We start from the raw sequence: 24700 nt of genomic DNA on the forward strand, positions 1-24700 counted from the left end.
TCCGTGTGCCAGGCGGCAGGGGTGGGGGTGGGGGGCGGAATGAGACAGCACAGCCGTGGGTTCTTCTCTCATTGTCAGCTGCCAGTCACCCTGGGGAAGGGGGCAGGAGATAGCCGTCCACCCTGCTGAGGGACTTCACGGGGAGGTATATCTCACACTTACTTCCCTGTTCTGGGGAACTGTAAGGTGGGGGGTGTTGCGCGCAGAGGCCTGAAGAACCTCTCCCTCCATGGCCCTAGCCAGAAACCAGAAAGACGAGGCAGCTCCAGTAAGTTAGTGGCAGCTAAAACGCTCCCAGTCCATTTATTGGCCACCTGAGGTGGTCGTCAAGAAACTAGTTAGAAGATAATTGTGGGAACTAGTGTAGTAAATGCCCTGAAGCACGATAAGTTCACCAGGGTGAACAAGGCACGAGAGGTCAGGGCCCGGCAGCAGGCAGGACACAAGCCCTGCGCAGAAGGCCTGGGGCGGGCCAGGGCAGCTCTGGCCTGCCGGTGCGCGCCCCGGACCCAGCGGCCCGCCGACTCAGTGGAGCTGGGCATCCAGCTCGTACTTCTCGCAGAACTTGTCGGTGAAGGGGATGCAGGTGAGGAACTCGCACCACTCGCAGCGCACGGGGTAGAAGTAGAAGAGGATCACCAGGCCGGCCAGGAGGCCCAGGAAGACCACCTGGAAGACGATGATCTGGCAGCGCTTGCGGTACAGGTCAAACTTGCCGAAGCTGATGTAGGGCAGGAAGGCGAAGGACAGGAAGAGGCCGCTGATGAAGCCCGAGATGTGAGCGAAGTTGTCGATCCAGGGCAGCAGCCCGAAGGTGAACAGGAAGAGGACCACAGCCGACAGCTTGAAGAAGGCACGCCAGGGCCGTGCCAGGACCTGCCAGCTCTGGAAAAGCTCCACAAACAGGCAAGCCAGGATGCCAAACTGCGAGCCGGCTGGGCCCACCTGGCGACAGCGTGGGTGGCTGTGAGCTGCTGGGGCCCAGCAGGCCACCCCAGCCTGGGCCCCCGTCTCCCCATCCCACCTCCCGAGACCCAGGGCACATCACGATTGAGGGGCCCAAAGGAGATGCTCCCAGGCTGGGCTCTCTAGGGACCCAAACTTGGTGCCGGATATGGACCCAGTTTATGATGGAGAGTGGGTACCCACGGGATGGTCCCCACCCGGGGGGACAGCTTTACCTCTGCCCGGTATGGCAGGAAAATGGCACTGGCCAGGTTACCAGTGACACCACTCAACAGGTAGATGATGGCTATGCGGTGCCAGCCTGCCAACTTCTCCAGGTCCCGCAGGACGGTCATCTGGAAGCAGACGGACACCAGGCAGTGCAGGATCCTATGGGTGGGAGCGGGGCAAGCACTCAGCAGAGCGACTACCCCTTTCCCATCTCTGGCCAGCTGCTCTGGGTCCCTGGGACCACCCACCCCACCTGCCTCCGCCCAACCCACGTGGTATCACTTGCCCAGCGTGCAAGAAGAGGGACAGCCACAGGCGGTAGAACTGGTCGGGCACCTCAGGGTTCAGGAAGGGCAGGAGCCCACACACGTCATCCATGCAATGCACCTGTGCAGAGTGGCCCATCAGCACCCACTGTGGCTGGGAGGGAGCAGGGAGGGACGCTTACCCTGGAGGCCTACCTGGGAGCACAGTGTGGCCTCCTCGTGGAAGTAGCCCCTCATGAAGTCACAGTACTCCCGGGAGGTGATCTCACACCTGGAAGGTCAGGCCAGGGTTGAGAGGACCTGGAGAGGGGGCTGCTGCGGCCCAAGGGCAGAGGCACCGACTGCCACCCAGGTCCCTTGGAATCTTGGGTTATTTCAGAAGTTGCTGAGGGAGAAGGGCACAGCCCCAGCGCAACACACATCTACCTGCCCTTGGTGCCAATGCAGCAGGGCCGGCCTGTGAGGACACAGTCCATGTGCGGGTGGTTGGTGTGGTTCCCGGCGCTGTTTTTGGTGCAGATCTGGGTTACAAACAGGTGAGTTGGGTTAGGGCCTCTCCCAACCCTGGGCCCCACACCATACCTGGGGATTGGGGCAAAGATGGACAGGCTCCTAGGGTGGGGAACCGGCCCCCCTTGATTGCAGGCATGCTGCCACACCCTGAGACCAATGAGCCATCTGTCAGGTTGGAATGATGACACTTGACCTCCCAAGCTTCCCCCTGGTTCCCCTGTTCTGGCTACCTGCTTGGGTGTTGGTAGGCAGACAGGCAAAGGCCAGGAACATGCATCTGAATATACAGGGTGGTCCCACGATGGGGATCGCTCTGGCATCATTAACCGGTGAAGTGTGGATTCCTACCCCACGTGACAAGGGTGATTCCCAAACAACCCTTCCACTGTAGCTCACCGGCCACTTGGTGATGTCATCTGGCCACTCGTGGGGGTCCTCTGAGGAGGGCTCATCACACACCCTGCATGAGGCCAGTATGTGGTCAGACCTCGCTTTGTCTCCTTGGCATCCACACCTGTCCAACTCGACAACAAGGGGGGCTGTGCCCTCTCCCCCCGCCCCACACCCCATGAAGCCATGGACAAAGGCGGTCCTCCCCCGCAGCAAGACTGACCTGGGGTCCTGGTGGCAGACAGAGCCAAACTGCCTCTTGTGGCCAGCAAGGTCTGGGGCACTGGGGTGCAAGGGCCACTTCACCCACACAGCCAGCGTGGACTGTAGGAGGACACAGGGTCAACCCCTGGTCAGAGCCCACCCCTTGACCAGTGCAGTCTCAGGAGGCAGGAACTAAAAGCAAAACCACTGAGACTCTCACCCTTACCCACAACCCAATCTCCATGAAACAACACTCCAAGGACGCCTGGGGGGGGTGCTCAGTGAAGCGTCTACCTTTGGCTCAGGTCATGATCCCAGAGTCCTGGGATCGATTCCCGAATCAGGCTCCTTGCTTGATGGGGAGTCTGCTTCTTCCTCTGCCCCTCCCAGCACCCCCTACTTGTGCTCTGTCTCTCTCTGTCTCAACTAAATAAATACAATCTGGACAGCCTGGGGGAACTCAACGGTTTAGCGCCACCTTCAGCCAAGGGCTTGATCCTGGAGACCCAGGATCGGGTCCCACGTCGGGCTCCCTGCATGGACCCTGCTTCTCCCTCTGTGCACACTCTCTCTCTCTCTCTGTCTCTCTCATGAATAAATAAAATAATAATTAATTAATAGAATCTTAAAAAAATAAAAGACGCCTGGGTGGCTCACTGGTTGAGCATCTGCCTTTGGCTCAGGGCATGATCCCGGGGTCCTGGGATCAAGTCCTGCAATGGGCTCCTTGCGTGTAGCCTGCTTCTCCCTCTGCCTCTCTGCCTCTCATGAACGAATAAGTAAAATCTCAAAAAAAAAAAAAAATTACACTCCAGAATGTACAGGCATGTTAGGAAACTGTTAAAAGGATCTCAACAGCAGAATTCATATCAGCTTTAAAATACAACCAAAATCAGGGAACTGGTATAAACTATAGCAGCTCCACATAAGATGATGCAGTAAAAACTTGGATGAGAGGAGCCTGCGGGGCTCAATCAGTATCCAACTCTGTTTTAGCTCAGTTTGTTTGTTTTGAGATTATTTATTCGCGAGAGATACACAGACAGAAGCAGAGACACAGGCAGAGGGAGAAGCAGGCTCCATGCAGGGAGCCCAACGTGGGACTCGACCCCGGATCCCGGGATCATGACCTGAGCCAAAGGCAGCCGCCCAACAACTGAGCCCCCCGAGCGTCCCTCAGCTCAGGTTTTGATCTCAAGGTCATGAGATTGAGCCCTGCACCTGGCTCTGCCCTCAACAGGGAGTCTTCTTCTCCCTCTGCCACCCCCACCCCTAATTATGCCGTCTCAATAAATACTTCTTAAAAAAGCAATTAAGAAAAAAAATTTTGGATGAATCTTCTTTGTTTTTTGGGTTTCTTTTAATGGCTCGGTGGAAAGAATAAGGAATACTACTTGCGTAAACTTAAGACACGTGCACAAAATTGAGACACGTGCAGAAAGAACACACCCAAACCAAAGACTAGACTTCATCTGACATGAAGAGGCAGGAGATGAGGGAGGCAAGGAGTAAACGTGAGCGGAGGGACTCTGCTTTAGGTCCCAAAGTAAGCACAAACGCACGGTGGTGGGGCACGCACCGAGCACTCCTCCTCCGATGTCTGCACACAGCCCGACCGGTCATTGCGCACACAGCAGGCTGAGTGCTTCTCACGCTCCCGCGCAGCACGGATGAAACTGTGCACCTGCGGGTCCTGACGCATGCAGGGCGAGAACTTGGCACCCAGGTGAATGAGAGCCTCCTGGGGACAAATGGGATATGCTGCTGCGGCCCTGACCCCTACCAGCCCAGGGTCCCCCCCTTCCCCCGCACCCCCGACGCCCACAAGGCCCTGTCCTGACCGAGCTGGGCCCGATCCAGAAGTTCTCCTGCTGCACATACTTGACATTCTCATAGACCCCGCGGTTCCGCAGCACCTGCAAGGTTGGGGAGAGAGATCACAGAACCCACTCAGGCCCTCTCCTCCCAGAGTGAAGCAGGAGGGAGTTCAGAGCCTAGACTCCAGACTCCACAGGTCTGGGCCGGGGAGGGTGCCTGGGCTCACCGAGTCCACGGTCTCGTGCTGCGAGAAGCCCACAGGTGCGATACCGTAGATGCACACGGCCAGAATGGTGACGAGCGAGTGCACGAAGGTGAGCCAGTAGGTGAAGAACGGCCTGCGGGGCGGCGCGTCAGCAGAGGCAGCACCCCTACCCAGAGACCCGGCCCCAACCTGGAGCTGGCCGGCTTCGAGCTGCGCCCCACCCCGCACTCCCACTGCGTCCTACCTGTGGTCATCCATGTCCTCGATCTGGCGTTTGACGTAGCTGTCGATGCGCTTGCGGTACGTGCGGTTGGTCAGCCGGCCCACCATGCCTAGCCCATACGGCCGCTTCTCCCTGGCAAAGAACTTGCGCACCGGCATGGCGATGCGCTGGCCGCGCCGCTGACCCGCCGTGCTCACGACCTCCTGCCGCAGCCGCACCTTAGGCTGAGGGGCAGCTGCTCCACCCTCCTTCTGCTTCCTCCAGCCTCGTTCCAGGGGCCTGGGGGGAGGGGCACAGTCACCCCCCGCCTGCTGCAAGCCCTCAGCAGCAGCACCAGGGTGACCTTCCCACCCTGATCTGCTCCATGCATTGAGGGCCCTACGCAGCCATTCAGCCTCCGGCTTAGCAGCACAATCCGTCCCGAGCCCCTGTGCGGACGGAAGCAGGGGGACCTGACCCTTATGAGGGTCCCTGGAGCACCTACAAACATGCATTACAGCACCCTCCTCCTCCCCTCTGGATTCCGCCCAGCCCAGGGGTTCTGGGATTACGTTCCTATCTCCCAGGTGGGCAGCTGAGCCTTGAACGGTGCCCTGCCTCGGGTCCCACCAGCACAGTGCACAAGCTGGGCTCATGATCCACAAGCCACCTCCTTCCCTGGCCCGCCAGGGCGTCAGCACCCCAGGGCCCAGCTGCTCCTGCCAGCCCGAGCCTGGCCCCCGGCCCCCCGACTGCGCACAGAGCAGCGGCACTCACAGCATCAGGTGGCTGCGCTCAAGCTCGCTGCGGTCCAGGGCGCCCCCCGTGAGGTCGCCCTGCTCCGTGGCTTTCTCCCAGTCCTTGAGCGCTGCCTCCGAGGGGGACTCAAACACCTCGTCTGGGTACGTGGACAGCTCTTCATGGAGGACTCCTTCCTGAGCAAACACACGTGGTCAGGGTGGGGCAGGCAGGCAGAGGGGCCGTGGGGGATGGCCCTGTGCTCTTACCCGGGCGAAGAAGGACGTGTCAAGCTCGTCGGGGAAGTCAGCTGTGTCCTCCTCCAGGAAGCTGGCGGGAGTGAAGCTTCGGCGCTGCACCCGGCGCAACGTGCCATCCCTAACAGAGCGGCCCTGCCAGCAAGGAGGTGAGCATGCCGCGAGGCGGCCGGCACAGTCTCCACCCCACCCCAGCCCCAGCACCCACCTTCACTAGGGCCGCGGCTGCCCGGAAGCTCATCTTGGCCACCGATTCACGCTTGCGTCGCCGCGGGAACCGGTTGAAGCCCGAGCGGGAGCTGGAGAAGGAGCAGAGGGAAGCGGCACCAGGCGTGACAGGTGTGTGCGGGGTACTCAGGCCATCGGCCGTGTCATCCGCCACGCGGAAGGCCCGGCCCCGGGCCAGGGGGTCTATGATCTGGCAGAGGGAAGGAGACGTTACGAGTCAAGGTCTGGTCATCGCTCTGGGGGCTCCTTCCCCCCCTAGAGCCGCTACCCCTCCCACTCCCCAGTGGGTCCCTGGACAGCTGTGTAGGTACCTAAAAGGGTCCCCCCATCCTCACCTAGGGCCTTTGCACTGCTCTTCATCCTGGGAGGGTCTCTCATCCAGACTGGACCCACGGTACAATCCCAAGACCTGTCCCCTCCCCTGGTCCCTGGTCCCTGGAGAGTACCTTAGGTGCCTTTATGGGGCCATCTGACCACCCTCCCACACCATGAGCTCCGAGGAATCTCCTCTGTCCAAGGTGGTTGTGGCCCCAGGCCCGGCCCGGGGAGCAGAGTGAGAAGCTGGGAGGAGGCAGCAGGGAATGGGCATACCTTCTGCATGCCCAGCTGGCACGGCCCCACATACAGTGGAGGGGGGGTCTCAGTACTGGTCAGGGACACGTTGTCCTGGCTAGGCAGGTCTAGCTCCCGGATGACCTGAGGCTTCAGCTTTCCATAGCGCTGGCTACAGTGGCGGATGCTCTTGCGCTGCCACTTCTGGGTGCTGTCACTGTCCTTGCTCACTCCAAACCAGTCAGCTGTGCCCCTGCCATGGGATGGTCTCAGCAAGGGGAAGGCAGATCTTCCCCCGGCCCAGGCAGGGGCCTCAGAGGCCCTCTTCTTGGACAACATGCCCCAACCCAAGCCTCCAATCACTGCAGGGCCCAGGCTCCAGGTGGGCTGGGCCTAATTAAGAGAATGAATAGGTTCTGGCTCTGGCCCCCCCCACACAATTAACCAACTGCACATTCCCACTAGAACCGCGCATGGCAGGCCTTGCCCAAGTGAGTATCCTACACAGACCCTCCACACACCACAGAGACGGGTGCTCAAGGGGAGGCACCGAGTCCACAGACGGCATTCAGAGCTCAGCCCTTGGCCAGAGAGCTAGGCCCTGGGCAGCAGCTTGACCTGCGACACCACAGAACTCGGGTGGCGGCCACTTGCAAGCTCCCAGCTCTTGAACATGCACGGAGAAAATCTACCAGCACCTGCTGTTAGGAGCGCCCAGGGAACACCAAGGACAGTGGCAGCTCCCCAGAGACCGCAAGCCATGCACCCGCCGCCTGCTGTCCATACACTCATGCCCTGCCCCGATACCTGAGCAGGGACCGAGAGAGAGACCGGCGCTGGGGGAGAGCCCTACGGGCAGCAGGGGGTCCCAAGAGGGGCAGAGTGTGGACACGCCCAAAGCGCACCTGTCGGCTGTTCAGGGGCCAGAGCATTGGGATGGGAGAGACAGAGAAGGAGAGAGCGAGTGCTGGAGGGGAGCAGAGAAGGCGGCAGGTGAGAGCAGCGTGTCCCCAGAGCAGGAGGACAGGGTGACATGGGGCACGAGATGGAGGAGGGAGCTGAGACGGGGGACCCTGGCCCCCTTCCCAGCCCCAGGACCCGGAGGGGACCCCGTATGCCCTCTGTCCCCCCAGCCCCACCGGCGGAGCAGCCAAGGCCGACTGGTACCTGCGGATGGTCTGCGTGATGGACGTCTGGCGCTGCAGCCCCAGCCGCCGGAGCTCCGGGTGGGGTGAGGGCACGGGGGCGGTCTCTGCCGGCATACTCACACTCCGCAGGAAGGCCTGGCGTCTCAGGGGCTGGGCGACAGGGTCAGAGTGAGGAAGCTGGAGGGGGCCCCCCCGCAGCCCCCCCGGCCGGGCCTACCTGCAAGCAGCTGGGCTCCTCCGGGGCCGGGGGCGCTGCGGCCGGGATGTCCAGCTTCAGCCAGGGTGGCTTCTTGCGCTGCAGGCTGCTCGAGCTGTCCCTGCGGGCCTCACTCATGGTTCCGCGTGGGGCAGGGCGGGCCTGGGGACGCGGCGTGGGGTCACTCAAGAGCCGTGCTGAGCCACCGCCCGAGGCTCCCTGGGACGGGGACGGCCCTGCCGTGAGGCCGAGCTCCTGTTCTGTGCTTAGCACTGATCCCAAGAGACATGCGGGGCCCAAGCGAGGTCCCCAGATAGTACAAACTCATTCATGTCGGGAGACAGGTGTGTGACAAACACGTGAGCACCCACTATGAGCCACTCCTGGGGCTTAGGGATATGTTGCTGGAGACACACGGAAACGGAACCAGACAAAACCCCTGCCTTCCTGGAGCTTATGGTGCAGCCAAACCCTGACCCTACAAGTACCGATGGGGCACCTGGCTGGCTCCGTCGGTTAAGCGTCAACACTGGCTTTCGGCTGAGGTCATGGTCTCAGAGTCATGGAATCGAGCCCCTCGTGGGGCTCTGTGCTCAGCCGGGGTCTGCTTCTCCCTCTGCCTGCATCTCTCTCTCCCTCTCTCTGTGTGTCTCTCTCATGAATAAATAAATTAAATCTTTAAAAAATAAAAGGAAAAGGGATCCCTGGGTGGCGCAGCGGTTTGGCCTCTGCCTTTGGCCCAGGGCACGATCCTGGAGACCTGGGATCGAATCCCACATCAGGCTCCCGGTGCATGGAGCCTGCTTCTCCCTCTGCCTGTGTCTCTGCCTCTCTCTCTCTCTCTGTGTGACTATCATAAATAAATAAAAATTTAAAAAATTAAAAAAAATAAAAGGAAAACACAGCACATGACAGCTGCTGGGGCAGTGATGCCTCCCTGCGAGGTGACATCTAGCAACGACCTGAGGTGACCAAACAGTGAAGCAGGCCGTTGCGTGGGGCAGAGCCGCTCCCCACAGGATCAGCCCGCTGGTCTACGGGAGCGGAGGACAGAGGCGGCCCGAGGGCCTCCGCACGCGGCGCACACCCCAAGCTTGCCCGACCCAGACCTTGCCCTTTCACCGTGTGCACCTGCCCAAAGCACAGAAGACCCAGGGCACCTCGGCCAGGGCCGCGATCCCTCCATCTCACAGGAGCGGCCGCGGCTACAGGGTCAGGGGACCCCCGAGGCACCCCACCCCCATCGGGCGCCAAACACCCCCTCAGCACCTGAGACCCGGGACCCAGAGCAGAGGCCAGGCTTTGCCCTGGGTCTCCCCACGCCTGGCCCAGGGCTGGTGAGGCAATGAGCATGTGACCACGGCCCCCTGGGACTCTATCCCCCCTGGAAAGGGCACTTTCCAGGCAGCGCTGGTTGCCCCTCCGCAGAGATGGGCTGCAGGATGTCGGCAAACAGGAGACCCGGGCTCCCCGCGCACACTGGGGCGCCGGCATAGCAGGGGAGTGGCCACGCAGTACTCGGAGGGCAGACACCCCAAATTTCCGTGACTACATCAAAGAACTTGGGACCCAGACAGATTGTGATGTTCAGGTTTCGGGGGTTGCCGGGGGGCCGTCGGTGAAACCTGACTCGGGCTCAGGCCCGACCTCAGGGCCCTGGGATGGGGCCCCGCCGTGGAGTCTGCTCGCCCCTCTGCCCCTACCACCACCACCACCCCCGCACCCCCAGCCTGTACTCTCTCTCAAATAAAATCTTAAAAAAAAAAAAAATCTGGTTTGGGAACCCACTCACGAACGCCTCTGGAAACAGCCCCACAGCTGCCGGGAGCAGATGGAGAGAAAAACCCACGCCCGTTTTGCGAACAGGCAAACTGAGCCCTGGGGAAGGGCGGCCAGCGGGTCGGTACCGGGATGCCGCAACGCCAGCCCTGTCCCCCAGCCCCGCCCCACGCAGCTCCCCTGGCCCCGCGGCCTCCCCAGGACCCCCCCGCGGCCCACGTCTGGGCGCCTCAGCCACTTGGTGCCCCGTCCAGCAGCACACAGGCCTCTGCGGCCCACGGCGACACTCGCATCGGCGACCCTCGCATCAGCGACCCTCCGGCTCCTGCCGCCCCGGCCTCTCCTCACACCCACCCCTGCCCGCCCCGACAGATGCGCCCGGCCCTGTCTGCGCCGGGCCCAGAGCCACTCTGCACATGGTCGCTCTGCACATGGTCGTCCGCAAGATCCAGAGCGTGCAGGGTCCCTGAGAAAGACCCTTCACTTGGGTCTGGGAGGAGGAGCTGAGCACAGATGAGGTCGGGCAGGGACAGACAAGCAAAGAAGCGGAAAAAGGGTGGTGAGGCCCACAGGGACCTGCCAGCCTGCCTATAGCTGGTCCCAGGAACACAAAAGCCAGCTGAGCTCTAAGGGGAGCCACCAGATCCCCACCCGTACGCTCCGATCTCCCGGTGTCCCTCACCTCCACCCAAATCCCTCCAGTGTTCAGGGCGGACGCAGAAGGGTGCTCTGCCTCCAGTGCTGCGGGTTTCGGGTCGGCCTCACCTCTCTGTGCATGGTTCCCCATCGGGGCCTCAAGTGGGTGGGATTCACAAGGGGGGTGCTCCACAGTGGGCCCCAGGGGCGGGGGAGGGGCAGGCCCGGAGGACAAAGAGTCTGGGCTGGGGAGGGACACAGTGCCCACCCAGAGGAGACAGTGGCTCAGTGTCCAGGCCTCCCCCAGGCACACACTGGGCTCTTGTTCCCAGAGAGCCCTTCAGGGGGGAATCCCAATAGCATCTCTGCTCTGCTGACCCCCTCAGGGCAGGAGGAAACCACAGCCCAGGGAGGGCCTGACTACTCGGGGTCACACATTCTGAGTCACTCTGGCAACGCTCAACACTGCCCACCCAGGCCCCAGCCCCATCAGGAGACCTAAACGGGCATCTAAAAGTGAAGAAGAAACTGCTGACAACTGGGTGGGGACCGAGCAAAGGGGCAAGAAACAGGGGCACACTACACCCAGGCACTCCGGGCAGCACAGGACAAGTGCGCGGGCTCATGAGGGCCCGAGATGGGGCTGAGGGACGAGGGTCCCGCAAGCTCAGGACCACTAGGGCTGCTTCAACTGGAGGGAGCGAGGTGGGAGTAGCTACAGCCTCAGGACAGAGGGCGAGGTGGGGAACAGGGGCAGATCCTACCGAATCCTGTCCCTGCTTTGGGGATGAGTGGGGACCCCCCGGGCTGGCACGGCGCTCGGGTATAAAGGGGGCCAGGGCCACCTGGGTGGCTCAGTGGTGGAGCATCTGCCTTGGGCCCAGCACATGACCTGGGGATCCCAGGATCAAGTCCCACGTCGGGCTCCCTGCATGGAGCCTGCTTCTCCCTCTGCCTGGGTCTCTGCCTCTCTCTGTGTCTCTCAAGAATAAACAAATAAAATATATTTTAAAAATAAAAGGGCCAGGAAGCCAGTGGAGGGAAGCCACTGGGGAGAGCCTGGCCTGAGCCACTGGACAGACCCTGTTCACCTTCTCTACCGGCAACCCTCTGCAAGCCTCATTTTTTTTATCTGAAATTGAGGGAGCACAGCAGTGCCTGGCACACCGTAGGTGCTGGCGAAGCAGCAGCTGAACCAGAGGCCCAGGCTGCCAAACGCCTGCTGGTCTGGGGGCTCCCTGAGCGCAGCCAAAGGAGGACCAGGGAAGGGGAGCAGGAGGGCCCACAAGCATCTATGACCAGAGCATACGCCACGGGCGGCACCTGGACACGGGAGCCTTCAGAGATGCCCAGGGTGGCTGTAACCAAGAGGCAGGAGGAGATGGCAGGCAGTTCTGGCCTGCCGCAGCCTAAACACTGGCCAGAGCCACTGCGAGGCCGGATCCTCAGGTGCGAGCAGCAGCCACCAGAGCACTCAGGCCTGCTCTGCCAGCTGGCAGGATGGTGCCAGGAGGGGCTGCTGGAGGCTGAGAGGATAGCAGGGGTGCCACAGCCCCAGGACAAGACCCACCAGGCCCTGGCCCCACTCTGCCCAGGGGATCACCCACCGCCCAGGTCAGCTGGAGCAATGGGCCCCACCCCAGGACACCTGCCCAGACATGTCCCCAGCTCACCTGAGCATGATCCCAGGAGGGGCCAAATCCTCCAGCCTCCACACTAGAGCCCTGACCTCTGACCTTCACTCTTCCATTTGACCCTAATCTGAGGCCCAACCCAGAAATCCCCTGGCAATGGGGAGCACTAGCTGTCTGGTGTCCCACAGTCCAGTCCTTCACACCGCAGGCTACTGTGCAGCAGAGCCAGTCACCTGGCCTCTCCAGGCCTCTATCGTGTGTGTGAACGGCCCCGTCCGTGCTACACATGGTAATGGCCAGGTCCTCAACCCGCCTCGAGCCTCCCAGGCCTCACGCGTTTTCTGTGAAGGAAAAGGGGTCAGAAAGGAGCAGGGCAGCCTGAGATCTAGCTGATGGCCTGCACAGTGTCCTCTGCCCATCCCCAGGAGGACACACCAATCCCTACATCCCCTCGTCACCCATCACACGACACGACAGACATCACCCCAGAGGAGTGTGCAGAAGGCCTGTAACAGACCAAGAGGCTCCCCGCTACAGGAGGCCCCGAAGGCACAGGAATCCCTGGTGGTAATTACACTGTGGGACCTGCACGGGGAGAGTGGTGCAGAGGGCACTCCACGGGCACGTGTGAACCCGGGAGTCACCGACGACCCGAAGCAAAACCCCTGCCCACACGAGCTCTGGCCCCAGGGTGGGGAGCCCCAAGACTCCGAGAGGTGGCAGGTCTATGCCACCCGGCCAGTCAGCAAGGCCACAGGGAGCCAACTTAGCTACAGCGGATCCTGGCTGCGACCATCCGAGGCCTAGCTGACCTCAGGAGTTCGGTGAAAAGCCGCCTCGGGCCACCAAGGGGAAAGGCCCACATCCTACCAACACGCCCGGCTCGGGGCAGGGGAGCAGCCCGAGCGCCAGGGGAGCCTTCACAAGTTCCCCCGCTGACATGACACACGCTTCCTGGTCCCCCGACACCCTCAGGCTTAGTGACCTCCTCCCGGACGGGCCAGCCGCTGGACAGTACAGGGAGGCCCCAGGAGAGGAAGCCAAGTCTCAAAGTCTGTTAGAAGAACAAACGAGGGATCCCTGGGTGGCGCAGCGGTTTGGCGCCTGCCTTTGGCCCAGGGCGCGATCCTGCAGACGCGGGATCGAATCCCACATCGGGCTCCCGGTGCATGGAGCCTGCTTCTCCCTCTGCCTGTGTCTCTGCGCCTCTCTCTCTCTCTCTGTGGCTATCATAAATAAATAAAAAATTAAAAAAAAAAAAAAAAAAAAAAAAAAAGAAGAACAAACGGCTTGTCCTCAGAAGCCTGGCACACTTGCCTGAAATCTGGCTCCACCTGACCCTGCTGACCTATCACGAGGCCCCTGGGAAGGGGCCTCCCTACCCATCGCACAGATACAAAACCTGAGGCTCAGAGAGGATAGTTGTCTACCTGAGGTCACCGAGCCTCCGAGGGGGTTCAAAGCCTTGGACATGCCTGCCCAGGAGCTGGGGTGCAAGAGGCCTGTGTGCCTGCCTACCTGCCACCCAGGGGCGGGGGCAGACCATCTGGGTCCTCAGCTTGGGGAGGGCTGCCAAGCCCAGCGGGGCCCCGACTGCACCCTGTCCTGGCCCAGAGCATCTCAGGGAGGAGGGGGTCACCCAACAACACACCGAAGCAACACAGCAGCCGGAAGACAAGGATACAGTCCCTGGGCAGAAAGGGGATCCTGTCACGGACACCACGGTGGGGTACAGGACCCTGGAGCTGGCAAGGGGGGGGCGGGGGGGGGGGGCTCGCATCCAGGGACAAGAGCAGCAGGCTGCGCCCTGAGCAGTAGCCGGGAGCTGAGAAGACCCTGAGGGGGTGCCCGAAAAGGCAGGGGAGACCTGGGTGATCCCCTCTGAACCAACCTAGAGTATGAGCTCCCCTGGACAGTAATGCTGCATGAGGGACGTTGGTCATAGCAATTCTCCAACTCTGCTGCTGTCAGTTGGCCTGTCTGTGCAATGGGAGGCTGGCTGGCTGCTTGGAAGGGTTGGGATGGGGCCTGGGGGGCCCAGCACCTTCCATTTGGGGCCACTTGCTCCTGTGCCTACCTACTAGCCCGCTGCCCGGTTCTCAGGGAAGGGGGAAGGGGGAAGGGGACCGAGCTCGCCCGGGATGGCCGCTGGTGGCAGGCGGCTCAGCCTGGGGACCCCCTGGACCGCAGCCCGCTGCTGGGGTCCTCACCGTCCTCCTAATTTCTGGGGGCTCTCCAGGGGGCTGGGCTCCGAGGGGGTGGGGAAAACCCAGCATCCAGCTGGGCCAAACCTGAAAAGCCAGTTTCATCCCTGAATCTTCGCAGCCAGGAAGTCCTGGGGTGGGGGGGAGGGGGTTCCCCAGCAGCGGGCCGGGCCTCCCGACGCAGCCCCGCCCGCCCGCCGGACCTGGAGTCGCGCAGCCCGGCGCCAGGAGAGAGCTCTGGGGACCCGGCCGGGCCTCCGCGCTCCCGGGGTCCCCGCCCAGTGCCCGGCGACAGACGGACGGGCAGACAGGCAGGCCGGGCCCGCTGCCCCAATGCGCCCCCCGCTGCGCCCCCGCTATCCTGGGGAGCCCCGGCCCGGGCACCGGGGTCGCGGCGTGGGGCGGCGCGGAGTCGGCGGCTCCCGGGCCCTCCCGCCCTCCCGAGTCCCGGCGGCGGCCGGGGAGGGACACCCGGGGGGGGGGACCCGAGCCGCAGCTGTCGGCGGGTGGAGCCGCGCTGTCCGGCCCGCTCCGCCGCGGGACCTGCTAATCCGCCCGCGGGGCTATTTTTGCGGCGCGTCGGGCGAGGAATCCCGGGCTGGGCCGCCCCGCGGGGCTCGGGCTCCTCCGGACACGGGAGTGAGGCCGCCCCGGCCCGCCCCGGCCCGCCCCGGCCCGGCCGCGACCCCCGCGCCCCGGCCCCGGCCCCCGCGCCCCGCTCACCGCCGCCGCCGCCGGGGGCTCCTCGGGGTCCGGACGCCTCCGGGGAGGGGCCGCCGCCGCCGCCGGGAGGGCGCCCGCGCCGATCCCCGCCCGCCCGGGAATGCCATGGAGCGAGGGGCGTGCGCGCCGGGGGCGGGCCCGGCCGGAGGGGGCGGCCGCGCTGACTCAGGGCTCAGGAATGCGCGCGGCCCGCCCGGCCCGAGCCGCCTCCTCCTCCGGGAAGGCCGCGGGGCTCCGCTCGCTCTACAGCGAGGCCCGGCTGACCTCACTGGGCCTCGACTCGGGCTCCAGAGGGAGGAAGCTGTGGGGCGGCGTCCCTGGATCCCCTGCAAACTGCCCCCCACCACCTCCGGAGGCCCACACTCACCCCACACTCCTCACCCCACACTCACTCCGGCCACGTTCACACACGCACGTGCCCATGCGTCCATGCACACACACACCCACACGCTCCGGCCACTCCCACTGACGCTCACACACACTTGTTTACAGGCTCAAACACACACGTAACTACTGTGCACACCTTCATACCCACCTCCATCCACTTGTACACGTGCACACGACCACAACTGGACACTCCCATTCATGTACGTACATCCCAGGACACACTTGCACTCACAGCAGAGGCAGGATCAGAGCCGGTACCCCGTCCGCAGTCCCCGCTGCTCCCCAGCAGGCACCCCTAGGCCAGGTGGGCCTTACACCCTGAAACCTTCAGAGCAGAGGCGGTACTGTGTGGGGCACACACTCCAACTTTCAGACCCTTCTCACTGCCCCCCCCCCCCCCCCCCCCCCCCCCCCCCCCGGTACGCTCATCCCTGCATTCTCGGGGCTAGACACAATATGACCCATTTCCTTGAGGCTGAGATGCTGGTAGGAATTTCCCAGCGATCCCTCCCTCTTGACACTGCAAGAGTCTGTGGGCCTGAATCACCCAGAACCCGGAGGAAGACCAGGGAATGCAGGAGGGCAGTGCCAACAGCAGGGCGCAAGAGGGCTGACCAGGTGCTATGAGTGCTGGGGGGGCTTCCTCACGGGGGTCTCTTTTATTGCGCCAGAGAAAACATAACTGGAACCACAGGTCTCCAAAGGACCCTTTCACTAGATGCCAGAACACCCTAGGGCACCTGTGGCACAGCACCTCAAGCCTCCCAGTGCCTACAAAGATGTCCTCAGGCCCTTTGCTGTCCTGTGACCAGGTGGCACTGGCCCTCTCTGAACAGAGCCACTGCCACCGTCAGCAAGTCATGCCGGGCCTGACTACAGACAAGACCTGGTTCCTGACTACACAGAGAATAAAGCTGACAGGTAGCAGTGGCAGCCACCTTACTGGCTGGCCCTGGAACCTGGGCAAGGGACCTTTGATCATATCCTCACCAGTACCAGGGGACAGAGCGCCGCCTACACACACTGGATCCTATTTGAACACGGGCATATCAACACAATTCTTAGGTAGAGTGGGAAAAGCAAAGCTTTGGAGGAACCACGGGAGGACTCCTTCACTGGCGGTAGGGACAGTGACTACCAGTGGATGGGGGACACAAGGCAAGAGGGAGGCTGCCCAATGCTGATGCTCATGGCTCCTGCAGCCTACACGTGCCACTCCTCCCTTGCCAGGCTCTCAGCCAGACAGGACAGTCTCTCCATACCAGGCATTCTCGACCCCTGCCAGGGATAAACAGGCCCCGCCCACCTGGATGCCCAGACTAAGCTGGCAGGGCCGGCGGTGGTGTCATCTCTGGAGTCCAGGGCCCGGGCTCACCTCCAGAGCATGCCATGGCTGAGCATCCAGTGTTGGCAGGTCCCCTCCTGCAGCGGATGCTGCAGGGTGCCACCCAGACCCGCTCCATGACCCAGACACTCATTCCCAGCTGCCAGGAGCATCAGCCATCGCTGGCTCACAGCTGAAAGCCCCCTCCAAGGAGTCACCTTCAGTGGACAAGAACGGTCTTGCCAAAAGTCATGCCCCTCCCCAAGAGTGGTCTACGCATTCAGTGACAGCTAAATGGCCTCCCCCATGTTCATTCAAGTCACCTCTGAAGGGCCCTCCTGGTTCCTAAGCTTGAGTAGGATCCCCCGCAGCCTGTTACAAACCCGTGCCCCTCACAGGTGATGCTCCCAAGGCATACCCCAGTATACCCTGGCAGGCAAACCCCGGAATCCCCAGGTTCTCAACACACCCCGGCACCTGAACAAGGACCTTGGAATCAAGGCGTGGTGGGAGCAGAGGCCTGGACACGAGTGCTCAGGCCTGGACCTAGTCCCCACGGACACACATATTCGGGTATGTGTGCTCCGCCTCAGGTCTGCCCCACTGCCCTGTGCTCTGGTGGAGCCCCGACCCGGAAGGCCAGCACCCAGGCCCCTCACCTTGCTCTTCCTCCAGCCCCAGAGAAATGGGAACCGTTCCAATGGCATCTGCCCAGCACGTGCACAGGTCACTGGGGGTGAGTGGATATCTGGGCCACCCCCATGACTGTGGACTTCACCCCGGGACCTGAGACGGTAAGTTCCCAACCAGTAGGAGGAGTCCCCATCAGCTCCCCTGTAATCCTCAGCTCAGCAGGCCAGTTCCTGGGCCTTGGGGAGCCTGGGTGGGCCCAGCACCAGCCCTGGGCTATTTGGGGAGGAGACAAAAAAGTGGGCCAGGTCAGCCAGGGGCCTGAAGTCACTGACTATTTCCGAGGCAGCTGCCCCTCCCCGCGTCTCAGTACCCGGCAAGGGGCAAGGGGTCGCCTAAGTACCTGCATCCAAGCTTAGCAAGGGAGGACGCAGCCCCCACACGCCTCCTCTGGCTGCCCTCTCTGCCCGAGGAGGCTTGGAGGCTCAGACCCCCACAGAGCCCGTCAGATCCAGGGAGCCCTGGAGGACAGTTGGGATGCCAGAACCCGAGAGGCTGCCAGAGGGCCTTCTGCCCTCGGAGACACGGCCCACCGGGCTCTGACCCAACTCTCTGGTCCGAGAGTCGGCATCCCTCCGTTAGGGAAAAGGACACTGAGCCAGCGTGCCGGGTGCCCTGGGACAGTGCTGGTGGTGGCACTGTGGCCTCCGTGCTATCCTTTGTCTCAAGCCTTCAGTCACTGGCCCTCCAGCAGGGCCCAGGGCAGCCCACCCCAGCAGCGATCCCTTTCAAAGCATGTGGGGTGTTCTCACCTCCATCTTGCACTGACATCCTCCAACACACAACACACGTCTCCCGGCCCAGCAGCGGGGTGGCACACCCGGGACAGAGAAGGCCCTGGGCCCCTCCTCCCACCCGAACCAACTTCTCTCACCCCGGGCTGGCCGTCCTACCCAACAGGCCACAGTGGGAATGCTTGGCCCACCACTTCCAGCCTGCGGTGGAGCCTCAGACCACCAACCAGGAAGTGGGGCGGGGCGGACCAGGGCCCACCCAGGAGAGGTTTCTCAACCCCTGCACTCAGGCTGGAACATCTGGAGAGAGTGCATTGCTGGCACCAGCTCTGCGTCCTCCTCCTGGAGGCCGGGGCTGTGCTCTGAGCCTCTGTTTCCTCATTCTCAAGGTGGGGGTCAAACACCCCTTCGGAAGCGAGTAGACTCCTCACAGTTTCCACAAGGGCCATGCGCCAGTTGTGAAATGGGAGTAAGAGTTCGTACAAATGGCACCCAGCCTGCCCCAAGCACCACCGGGATGAGGGGGCACAGCTGGGGCCTGCATTCCCCCCTAGAGAAAGGAAGAGGGACTGGACACAAAGGAAGGCAGGAAGCATGGACTCATTGTTCGGGCAGGATGGCTGCAGGGGTGAGAAGGAAAGAAGGGGTGGGAGTCGCAGGGAGGCCAGCCCCGCAGGCAGGGACGGATGCTCGGGGCCCAGCCCGGAAGCCCGGAAGCCGCCCGAGAGCCACACACCGCGGGCGGCTGGAAGGCTGCGCCCTTCCCTGCCCAGGAAGTCCCGGCGGGGGCCCGGGGGAGGCGCGCGGCGGGGCCTGGGCCAGGCCGGGAGGCGCGCGGGGCGGGGGCCACCGCGGGGGCCTGCAGGGGCGAGTGTGCTGGGCGCGCGGCCGCGCTCACCGTCCTGGCCAGGGAGCCTCGGGGGGCTCGGGCGGGCCGGACCCTCCCCGGCAGCCTCCTCGGCCCTGACCCCCCGCAGCTCAGGGCCGCCCCCGAGCGCCCGGGCTCCGCCGCCTCCCCACGCGCCCCCGGGCCACCGCGGCGCCCCACCCGGCACCGGCCAGTCCTCCGCGCGGGCGCCCGCCCCTCCCCGGCCCGCCGCGGCAACCCCGCAGCCCCGCGGCCTCCGCCCGGATGAGCCCGCCCCCGGGGTGGAGCCCCCCCGCAGCCCGCCTTCCGTCCTCCTCCGCGCAGGCGCAGGCACTTCCGGGGCGCCCTGGGGCGGGCTGCGGGCGGCGCGGTCGGGGCGGGCCGGGGCCGCCGGGATCCCCGCGCACCCGGACCCCGTCCCCTCGGAGCCCGCCCGAGGCGCGGGATGACGGCGCGCGGCGCGGCCCAGGTGAGTGCGGTTCCCGGAGGGGCCCGACCCGGGTGCCCGTGAAGCCCGGGTAAGGGCTGTGCCCTCGAGCCCCCGCAGCCCGCGCGCCGCCCTGCCGCGTCCCCCCACCCACCCCGCGTCCGGACGGCTGGTCGGTGCTGCTCCGCCAGGTGCTCCTCCAGGTGGTGCTGCTCCAGGTGGTGCTCCTCTGCGTGCCCCCGTCTGCATGGAGGGCAGCCGGGCCGTGGTGGGCCCACACGCAGCCACACCGCTTCCCACCGCCCGCTGCCCAGACCCACTCCCGCCCGGGTTGCCCCCCAGGGACACGGTGGCTGCAGGGTGCCTCTTCCTGACCCCGAGCCCCTGCTGTGTACCCACCTCGTGCCCACCTGGCTTCTCCCGCGTATCCTCATAACCATCTTGTCACAGATTGGTTCCTTTTTGGCAGATGTGGAAACAGGCACAGACACTTCGGGTCACTTTCTGGGGCCCCTTGTTCTGGGAGCCACCAGTTGTGACTGGGGCCAGGGATGCCTGTGAGGTGCCAGGCAGGGCTCACCCGAGCACGATAGCACGGTCACCCTGCCGTACCCAGTCCTGGGGCCAAACCGTCATCACAAAGGCCTGTGAGGCAGGTTCAGATTCTAGGTCCATGATAGGGAAACTGAGGCCTGTCTGAGCCTCTCAATCCCCGGGCAGTTTCAGGAGTCCCTCAGCACCCAGGGTGGGCCAGGGCCGACCCAGAATGACCTGAGCGCCGCAAGGCAGGCAGGGACCGGACTCCAGGTGGCAGCGTCCCAGCAGAGACAGTCACATCAGCACCCACTCTCAGTGGACCAGCCGTCTCGTTGCACTTACAGTAAAAATAACGGGTCGGTCACACGCCAGGGAGGCGGACTCTGCAGACCAGCCCTTGGGGACGCTGTCGCCAGGCCCAGGGCTCAGCTGCGCTTCGTCTACTTCCACTGGCTGTGGAGCCACTGGCCCTAGAGCAGTTGGGCGGATGTGGTCAGGTCTCTTGGCAGCAGGTGGGAGGTTGGGTCCTTTGGGAGACCTCGGCTTTGCCCCACTTGCTCCTTGTCATTATGACCTCCTGGGTCATGAAGGAGGGTAGCTGGGGACTCCGCAGGTGTCATGCCCTCAGCACATGAGTTGGAGCAAAGAAGAGCGCCTGGTGCTCACCCTCCTGTCAAGCCTCCCTGGCCATTCTGAGGAGGGGATGGCACGGTGGGAGCCCTGCCCGCATGTCAGCCGGGTTGGAGGGACTGTGGAGGACACCACAGTCACCAGCGTTCTTGGCTGAGTCCCATCAGCATCTCGGCCGTGCTTTATACTTCTGGTTAGAGGAGCACCTGGCTGACGCGGTCAGAAGAGCAAAAAATGTATAAAATTAATTCCTGGATAGGGTCGGTGCAGACAAGGTCAGGGGTTTGTCTGGAGTCTGCGTAATGAGTGGGAATCCGATACCAGCCCTCCTGTCCTGGGCCCGGGTGCCCGCTGTCCCTTCCTCGGGCCCGGCAGCCCTTTGCCATCACCCTGCGCATCTCGTGCGGGTGGAGGGCGTGTGGGTCAGAGTGGCTGCGCCGTGCTGCCTCCGACGGCCTGTCCTCCGTGCAGTCCTTTCCCAAGGCCTCGCAGGGCCCGGCATGGGGCTGAGGACTGCAGGTGTGGCGCTCCGTTTGCACCTTGGGACAGCCCACCAGGTGGCTGCTCCGTCTGGCCGATGCAGCAGGAGTCGTGCGCGGTCTGACCTCTGCACTAAAGCTGTTCACAAGGTTTGTCTCGTCTGTTCCTGTTACAGCTTTCCTGCAGGATGGGCCAAAAAAGGCAGCGAGTGTTGGAGGCAGACCGTGAGAGCCCGCGGGGCAGGGCCCAGACGCCGTCCCCTGGGGAGCCCTGCTTGGGGCCGCCGGCAACCCTGGGCCCTCGGCGCAGCATCTATTTCTCCAGCCCAAAGAGCCACTCTGCGCAGCTGGGATCGGACTTCTTTGACCAGCCTGCTGTCGCCCTGGCGCGGGCGTTTCTGGGACAGGTAACCTAACGTGGCCACGGACCAGGTGGAAGATCTCGAGGCCGAGGAAGACTCGGCCCCCTGGCACCCGGCTCCTCCGCGGCCCGGGCTGCGTCCTGGGTGCTCCGTTGGCCTGAGAGCCCGTCCTCAGCGGGCCGTGCTGCCCCGCCCCTGCCAGCTGCGGCCCGCTCCTCCCCGGCGCTCTGCCCCGCTGACCATTCCTTGCGTACCGGCTGCGGTCCAGGCCGGGGGCACTGGAGGGCAGCTGGTCCCGCTGCTCAGGAAGGCCTTTCACAGCCGGGTGGGTGGGAGCTGAGGGGCCAGTCCTCTGCGGTTAGTCCCGCTCAGTCCAGGCTCTGGGTGTCCGGGGCAGTGGGCAGGGGCAGCTTTGGGGCCCGCTGAGCCCCAAAGCATTTAAACCCAGGCTAAGCATTTAAACCCAGTGGACTCGGGGAGGAGGTGGCGGGAAGGTGGGGGGCCCCACCAAGGGGACGGGGCCTGTGTGATTCCCTGGTGCTGGTTCTCCAGCCTGGTCCTGGCCGGAGCTTGAGATAGCGGCTCTCTGGACGGGACACTCGGTGACCATCGGGACTCTGTTCCCGGGGCTGGTGGGCAAGACAGAGGGGACAGTGGGGCCCTGGCTGGGCCAGGTGCCCGGTGCCTCCTGAACTGGGGAGATGAGGCCTAGGCTGTGGATTGTCGGGGTTGAGTGCACGCATGCCCCTCTGGCCCTGGAAGCAAACGGACTGCCCACAGGTCCTAGTCCGGCGACTTGACGATGGCACAGAGCTCCGTGGCCGCATTGTGGAGACGGAGGCATATCTGGGGCCAGAGGATGAAGCTGCCCACTCTAGGGGTGGCCGGCAGACCCCCCGCAACCGTGGCATGTTCATGAAGCCAGGAACTCTGTACGTGTACATCATCTATGGCATGTACTTCTGCTTGAACGTCTCCAGCCAAGGTGAGCAGGGCCGCGGTGCCAGGTGGGACCACAGTGCCTCAGCTGGCAGCTGGGACATCCCCAGGATGCCTAGACGGGGCAGGTGTCTGAGCAAACAGGGATCACTGCTAAGCTAGGTTGGGGTTTAGGGATTCTGGCCAGTGTCAAGGACATAGGTGCCAAGGGCCCCCACTGGGTAGGGGTCGTAGGTTGACCTGAACACACAGCTGAGAGGCTCCATGAGGATACCGATGGTCACCGAGCTCAAAGGTGGGGTCACCCATGACCCAGGCTAGACCTGGGAGGAGCTGGTTGTGGGGCAACGAGGGCAACATCAGTTTGGGTTGAGTTGGGCTCCGGCCGGAGCCTCAGCTGATGGTCACTTACGGGGTCTGAATCGGTCACTCTCAGCTGGGGAGGACTTCGCCACCAGGGTGTCGTGAGGCGGTGTCCAGAGGTGTTGGTCATCCCAGGGGAGCAGCCTTGCTGGAGGGTCCGGGTCGTCGTCTCCAGCCGTGCAGCCCGGACAGCATCTGGGCAGAGGCGTCTTCCTGGCTGAGCCCCTTGAGCCCCTGGGCCCAGGGTGTGTGTCTGCAACCTCTGGTCTCTAAGAGTAGCTTGGACGGGGGCGCCTGCATGGCTCCGTCAGTGGACCGTGTACCTCTTGATCTCAGGGTTGGGAGTTTGAATCCCATGTCGAGGGATTACTTTAAAAAGACAAAAAATCTTAAAGTAGTTGGTGTGGTAGGCAAAGGGCCAGGGGTGGAGGGCCCGCCGGGGCGGGGCTGCGTTGGCATCCCCCGCATGTCTCCTCGCTGGCTCACAGGGCAGGGCTACCCAGCCTCAGCCTTCCAGCTGGCCCAACAGATTCCAGAAGGACAAGGCACAGGGGTCAGATGCAGCCCAGGTCCGAGGCTTCCCAGTGGGATGACCGTGCTCAGGGATGACTGGCCGCTGGGACGCCCCTTGCCAGCCTCACAGTTCCCGCCCATCACCGCACCACAGGCGGCTGGGGAGGCGGCCACCTACAAGCACCCACCACACTTTTTAAAAAATAAGGTTCTCCCTGGGTGGCGGTCAGGCACTGAGGCTTCACGGGGAAAGCCCACCCGGCCGGCGGCATGGGCACCTTGCAGATGCAAGTGTGCGGGAGGTGGGGGCAGCGCGCGCAGGGGTGCTCGGGGAGGCAGCTGGAGGCCTGGCTTTCCAGGCGAGGTGTCTGTTCCACAGGGGATGGGGCGTGCGTCCTCCTGCGAGCGCTGGAGCCCCTGGGGGGCCTGGAGACCATGCGGCAGCTCCGCAGCACCCTCCGCAAGGGCACCACGGGCCGAGCCCTCAAGGACCGCGAGCTGTGCAGTGGCCCCTCCAAGCTGTGCCAGGCCCTGGCCATCGACAAGAGCTTTGACCAGCGGGACCTGGCCAAGGACCGAGCGGTGTGGCTGGAGCGCAGCCCGCCGGGGCCCAGCGAGCCAGCCGTGGTGGCAGCAGCCAGAGTGGGCATCGGCCACGCAGGAGAGTGGGCCCAGAAGCCCCTGCGCTTTTACCTACGGGGCAGCCCCTGGGTCAGCGTGGTAGACAGAGCCGCGGAGCAGAACGCACAGGCCTGAGCGACGGCCTCCTTCAACCAGGCTTTTTAATTTTTTAACAACCAAATAAACACTTTATGATTAGAACAGGGTATTGCTTGTATCTCCTCAGCAGCCCGCTCAGCGGCCGACGTGTGCTTGGGGCCCGCCCTCCCCCCAGACGGGACGCCGGGGGCCTGTGTGTGCAGGTGGGACGCGTTGCTCCTCAGGCCTGGGAGAGAGGGTGGGGGGCACCCGTGCGGACTCACCCAGGGCCTCGTGCGTCAGGTGTCAGAGTGGCTGGGTGACGGCTCGGTCGCAAGCCTCCTGCCGGCTAACGGGGAAGGGCGCTGGACACGTTGGGAGGAGCAGAGTGCACGCAGGCCAGGGCAGTGCTGGGCCTCGGGACACAGGCCAGGCACCCACCCGCGCTCGGCTCTGGCAGGGGTGGTGGTGACGCGTTTTCTGTGGATCCCCTCAGGCGGCCGTGGGGAGGGCAGGTTGAGAGGAGGTGGCCCAAGTCTGAGAAGCCAGCAGGCCTCCCCTCCAGGCCGGAGTCCTGGCCACTCTGTCCATCCATCCCTCAGCTCAGGCCCTGAGGCTGCCCCAGCGTGGGTGCCGCGGCCCCTGGGCTGCTGCTGGACACTGCTTGGGCTCCCGAGGACGTGGCCTGGCCTCACGGAAGCAGCGCCTGGAAGACGGCAATGACCGGGTCCTCATGGGTGGTCACCACCAGCACGCTGCGGAACTTGTCAAACAGCATCAGCAGCTGGGAGCGCCGAGTGTTCTCGTTGTACATGATCTCCTCCAGGTGGTGGCGGCCGCGGAAGTAGTGCAGGAGCCTGGGGGGTGGGGGTGGGGCAG

General features: G+C 63.7%; 3 protein-coding genes across 14 annotated transcripts in view; 1 reads left to right on the top strand and 2 right to left on the bottom strand.

The window, feature by feature from the left end:
* Positions 1-264: 264 nt before the first annotated feature.
* RHBDF1 (rhomboid 5 homolog 1) lies at positions 265-24243 on the bottom strand. 7 transcript variants are annotated; one of them, XM_077905873.1, is made up of 22 exons: positions 24106-24243; positions 22659-22978; positions 19699-21126; positions 19454-19542; positions 7915-8055; positions 7717-7847; positions 7357-7461; positions 6589-6802; positions 5978-6187; positions 5782-5904; positions 5552-5709; positions 4817-5074; positions 4594-4705; positions 4391-4465; positions 4129-4290; positions 2569-2669; positions 2352-2415; positions 1869-1963; positions 1638-1713; positions 1463-1563; positions 1182-1335; positions 265-945 (listed from the first exon to the last, which is right to left on the bottom strand). In XM_077905873.1, exons 5-22 carry the CDS (start codon positions 8029-8031, stop codon positions 526-528), a joined length of 2676 nt encoding a protein of 891 aa, XP_077761999.1. In that variant the 5' UTR covers positions 8032-8055; positions 19454-19542; positions 19699-21126; positions 22659-22978; positions 24106-24243; the 3' UTR covers positions 265-525. The 7 variants fall into 7 exon arrangements, 6 of the variants coding, with proteins under 6 accessions (XP_077761999.1, XP_077761997.1, XP_077762001.1 ...); XM_077905871.1 differs by lacking the exons at positions 19454-19542; positions 19699-21126; positions 22659-22978; positions 24106-24243 and adding an exon at positions 18023-18533; XM_077905875.1 differs by lacking the exons at positions 19454-19542; positions 19699-21126; positions 22659-22978; positions 24106-24243 and adding an exon at positions 15237-15601.
* On the top strand, positions 17327-23944 carry MPG (N-methylpurine DNA glycosylase). Of its 3 annotated transcripts, none has more exons than XM_077905882.1 (4): positions 17327-17374; positions 21122-21352; positions 22088-22292; positions 23502-23944. In XM_077905882.1, exons 1-4 carry the CDS (start codon positions 17342-17344, stop codon positions 23876-23878), a joined length of 846 nt encoding a protein of 281 aa, XP_077762008.1. In that variant the 5' UTR covers positions 17327-17341; the 3' UTR covers positions 23879-23944. The 3 variants fall into 3 exon arrangements, with proteins under 3 accessions (XP_077762008.1, XP_077762007.1, XP_077762009.1); XM_077905881.1 differs by lacking the exon at positions 17327-17374 and adding an exon at positions 18481-18632; XM_077905883.1 differs by lacking the exon at positions 17327-17374 and adding an exon at positions 19200-19341.
* Positions 23887-24700, bottom strand: part of NPRL3 (NPR3 like, GATOR1 complex subunit) — a 38631-nt gene continuing 37817 nt past the window's right edge. For all 4 annotated transcript variants that reach the window (XM_077905876.1, XM_077905877.1, XM_077905879.1 and 1 more), the window contains one exon: positions 23887-24678. In XM_077905876.1, coding sequence (XP_077762002.1) covers positions 24513-24678 — 166 coding nt within the window. In that variant the 3' untranslated portion in view covers positions 23887-24512. The remainder of the gene's footprint in view (positions 24679-24700) is intronic.

Source organism: Canis aureus, chromosome 8 (genome assembly GCF_053574225.1).
Source record: "Canis aureus isolate CA01 chromosome 8, VMU_Caureus_v.1.0, whole genome shotgun sequence".
Lineage (NCBI taxonomy): Eukaryota > Metazoa > Chordata > Mammalia > Carnivora > Canidae > Canis > Canis aureus.

Excerpts from the sequence above, each read along its gene's own strand:
- MPG (XM_077905881.1), top strand. The coding sequence starts at position 18,522 with ATGAGGGGGCACAGCTGGGGCCTGCATTCCCCCCTAGAGAAAGGAAGA. Across the intron at positions 21,353-22,087 it reads CGCGGGCGTTTCTGGGACAG|GTCCTAGTCCGGCGACTTGA; the intron begins GTAACCTAACGT and ends GACTGCCCACAG. Across the intron at positions 22,293-23,501 it reads CTTGAACGTCTCCAGCCAAG|GGGATGGGGCGTGCGTCCTC; the intron begins GTGAGCAGGGCC and ends TCTGTTCCACAG.
- RHBDF1 (XM_077905871.1), bottom strand. Across the intron at positions 2,416-2,568 it reads GTCTGCCACCAGGACCCCAG|GGTGTGTGATGAGCCCTCCT; the intron begins GTCAGTCTTGCT and ends GGCCTCATGCAG. Across the intron at positions 1,964-2,351 it reads ATGACATCACCAAGTGGCCG|ATCTGCACCAAAAACAGCGC; the intron begins GTGAGCTACAGT and ends TTTGTAACCCAG.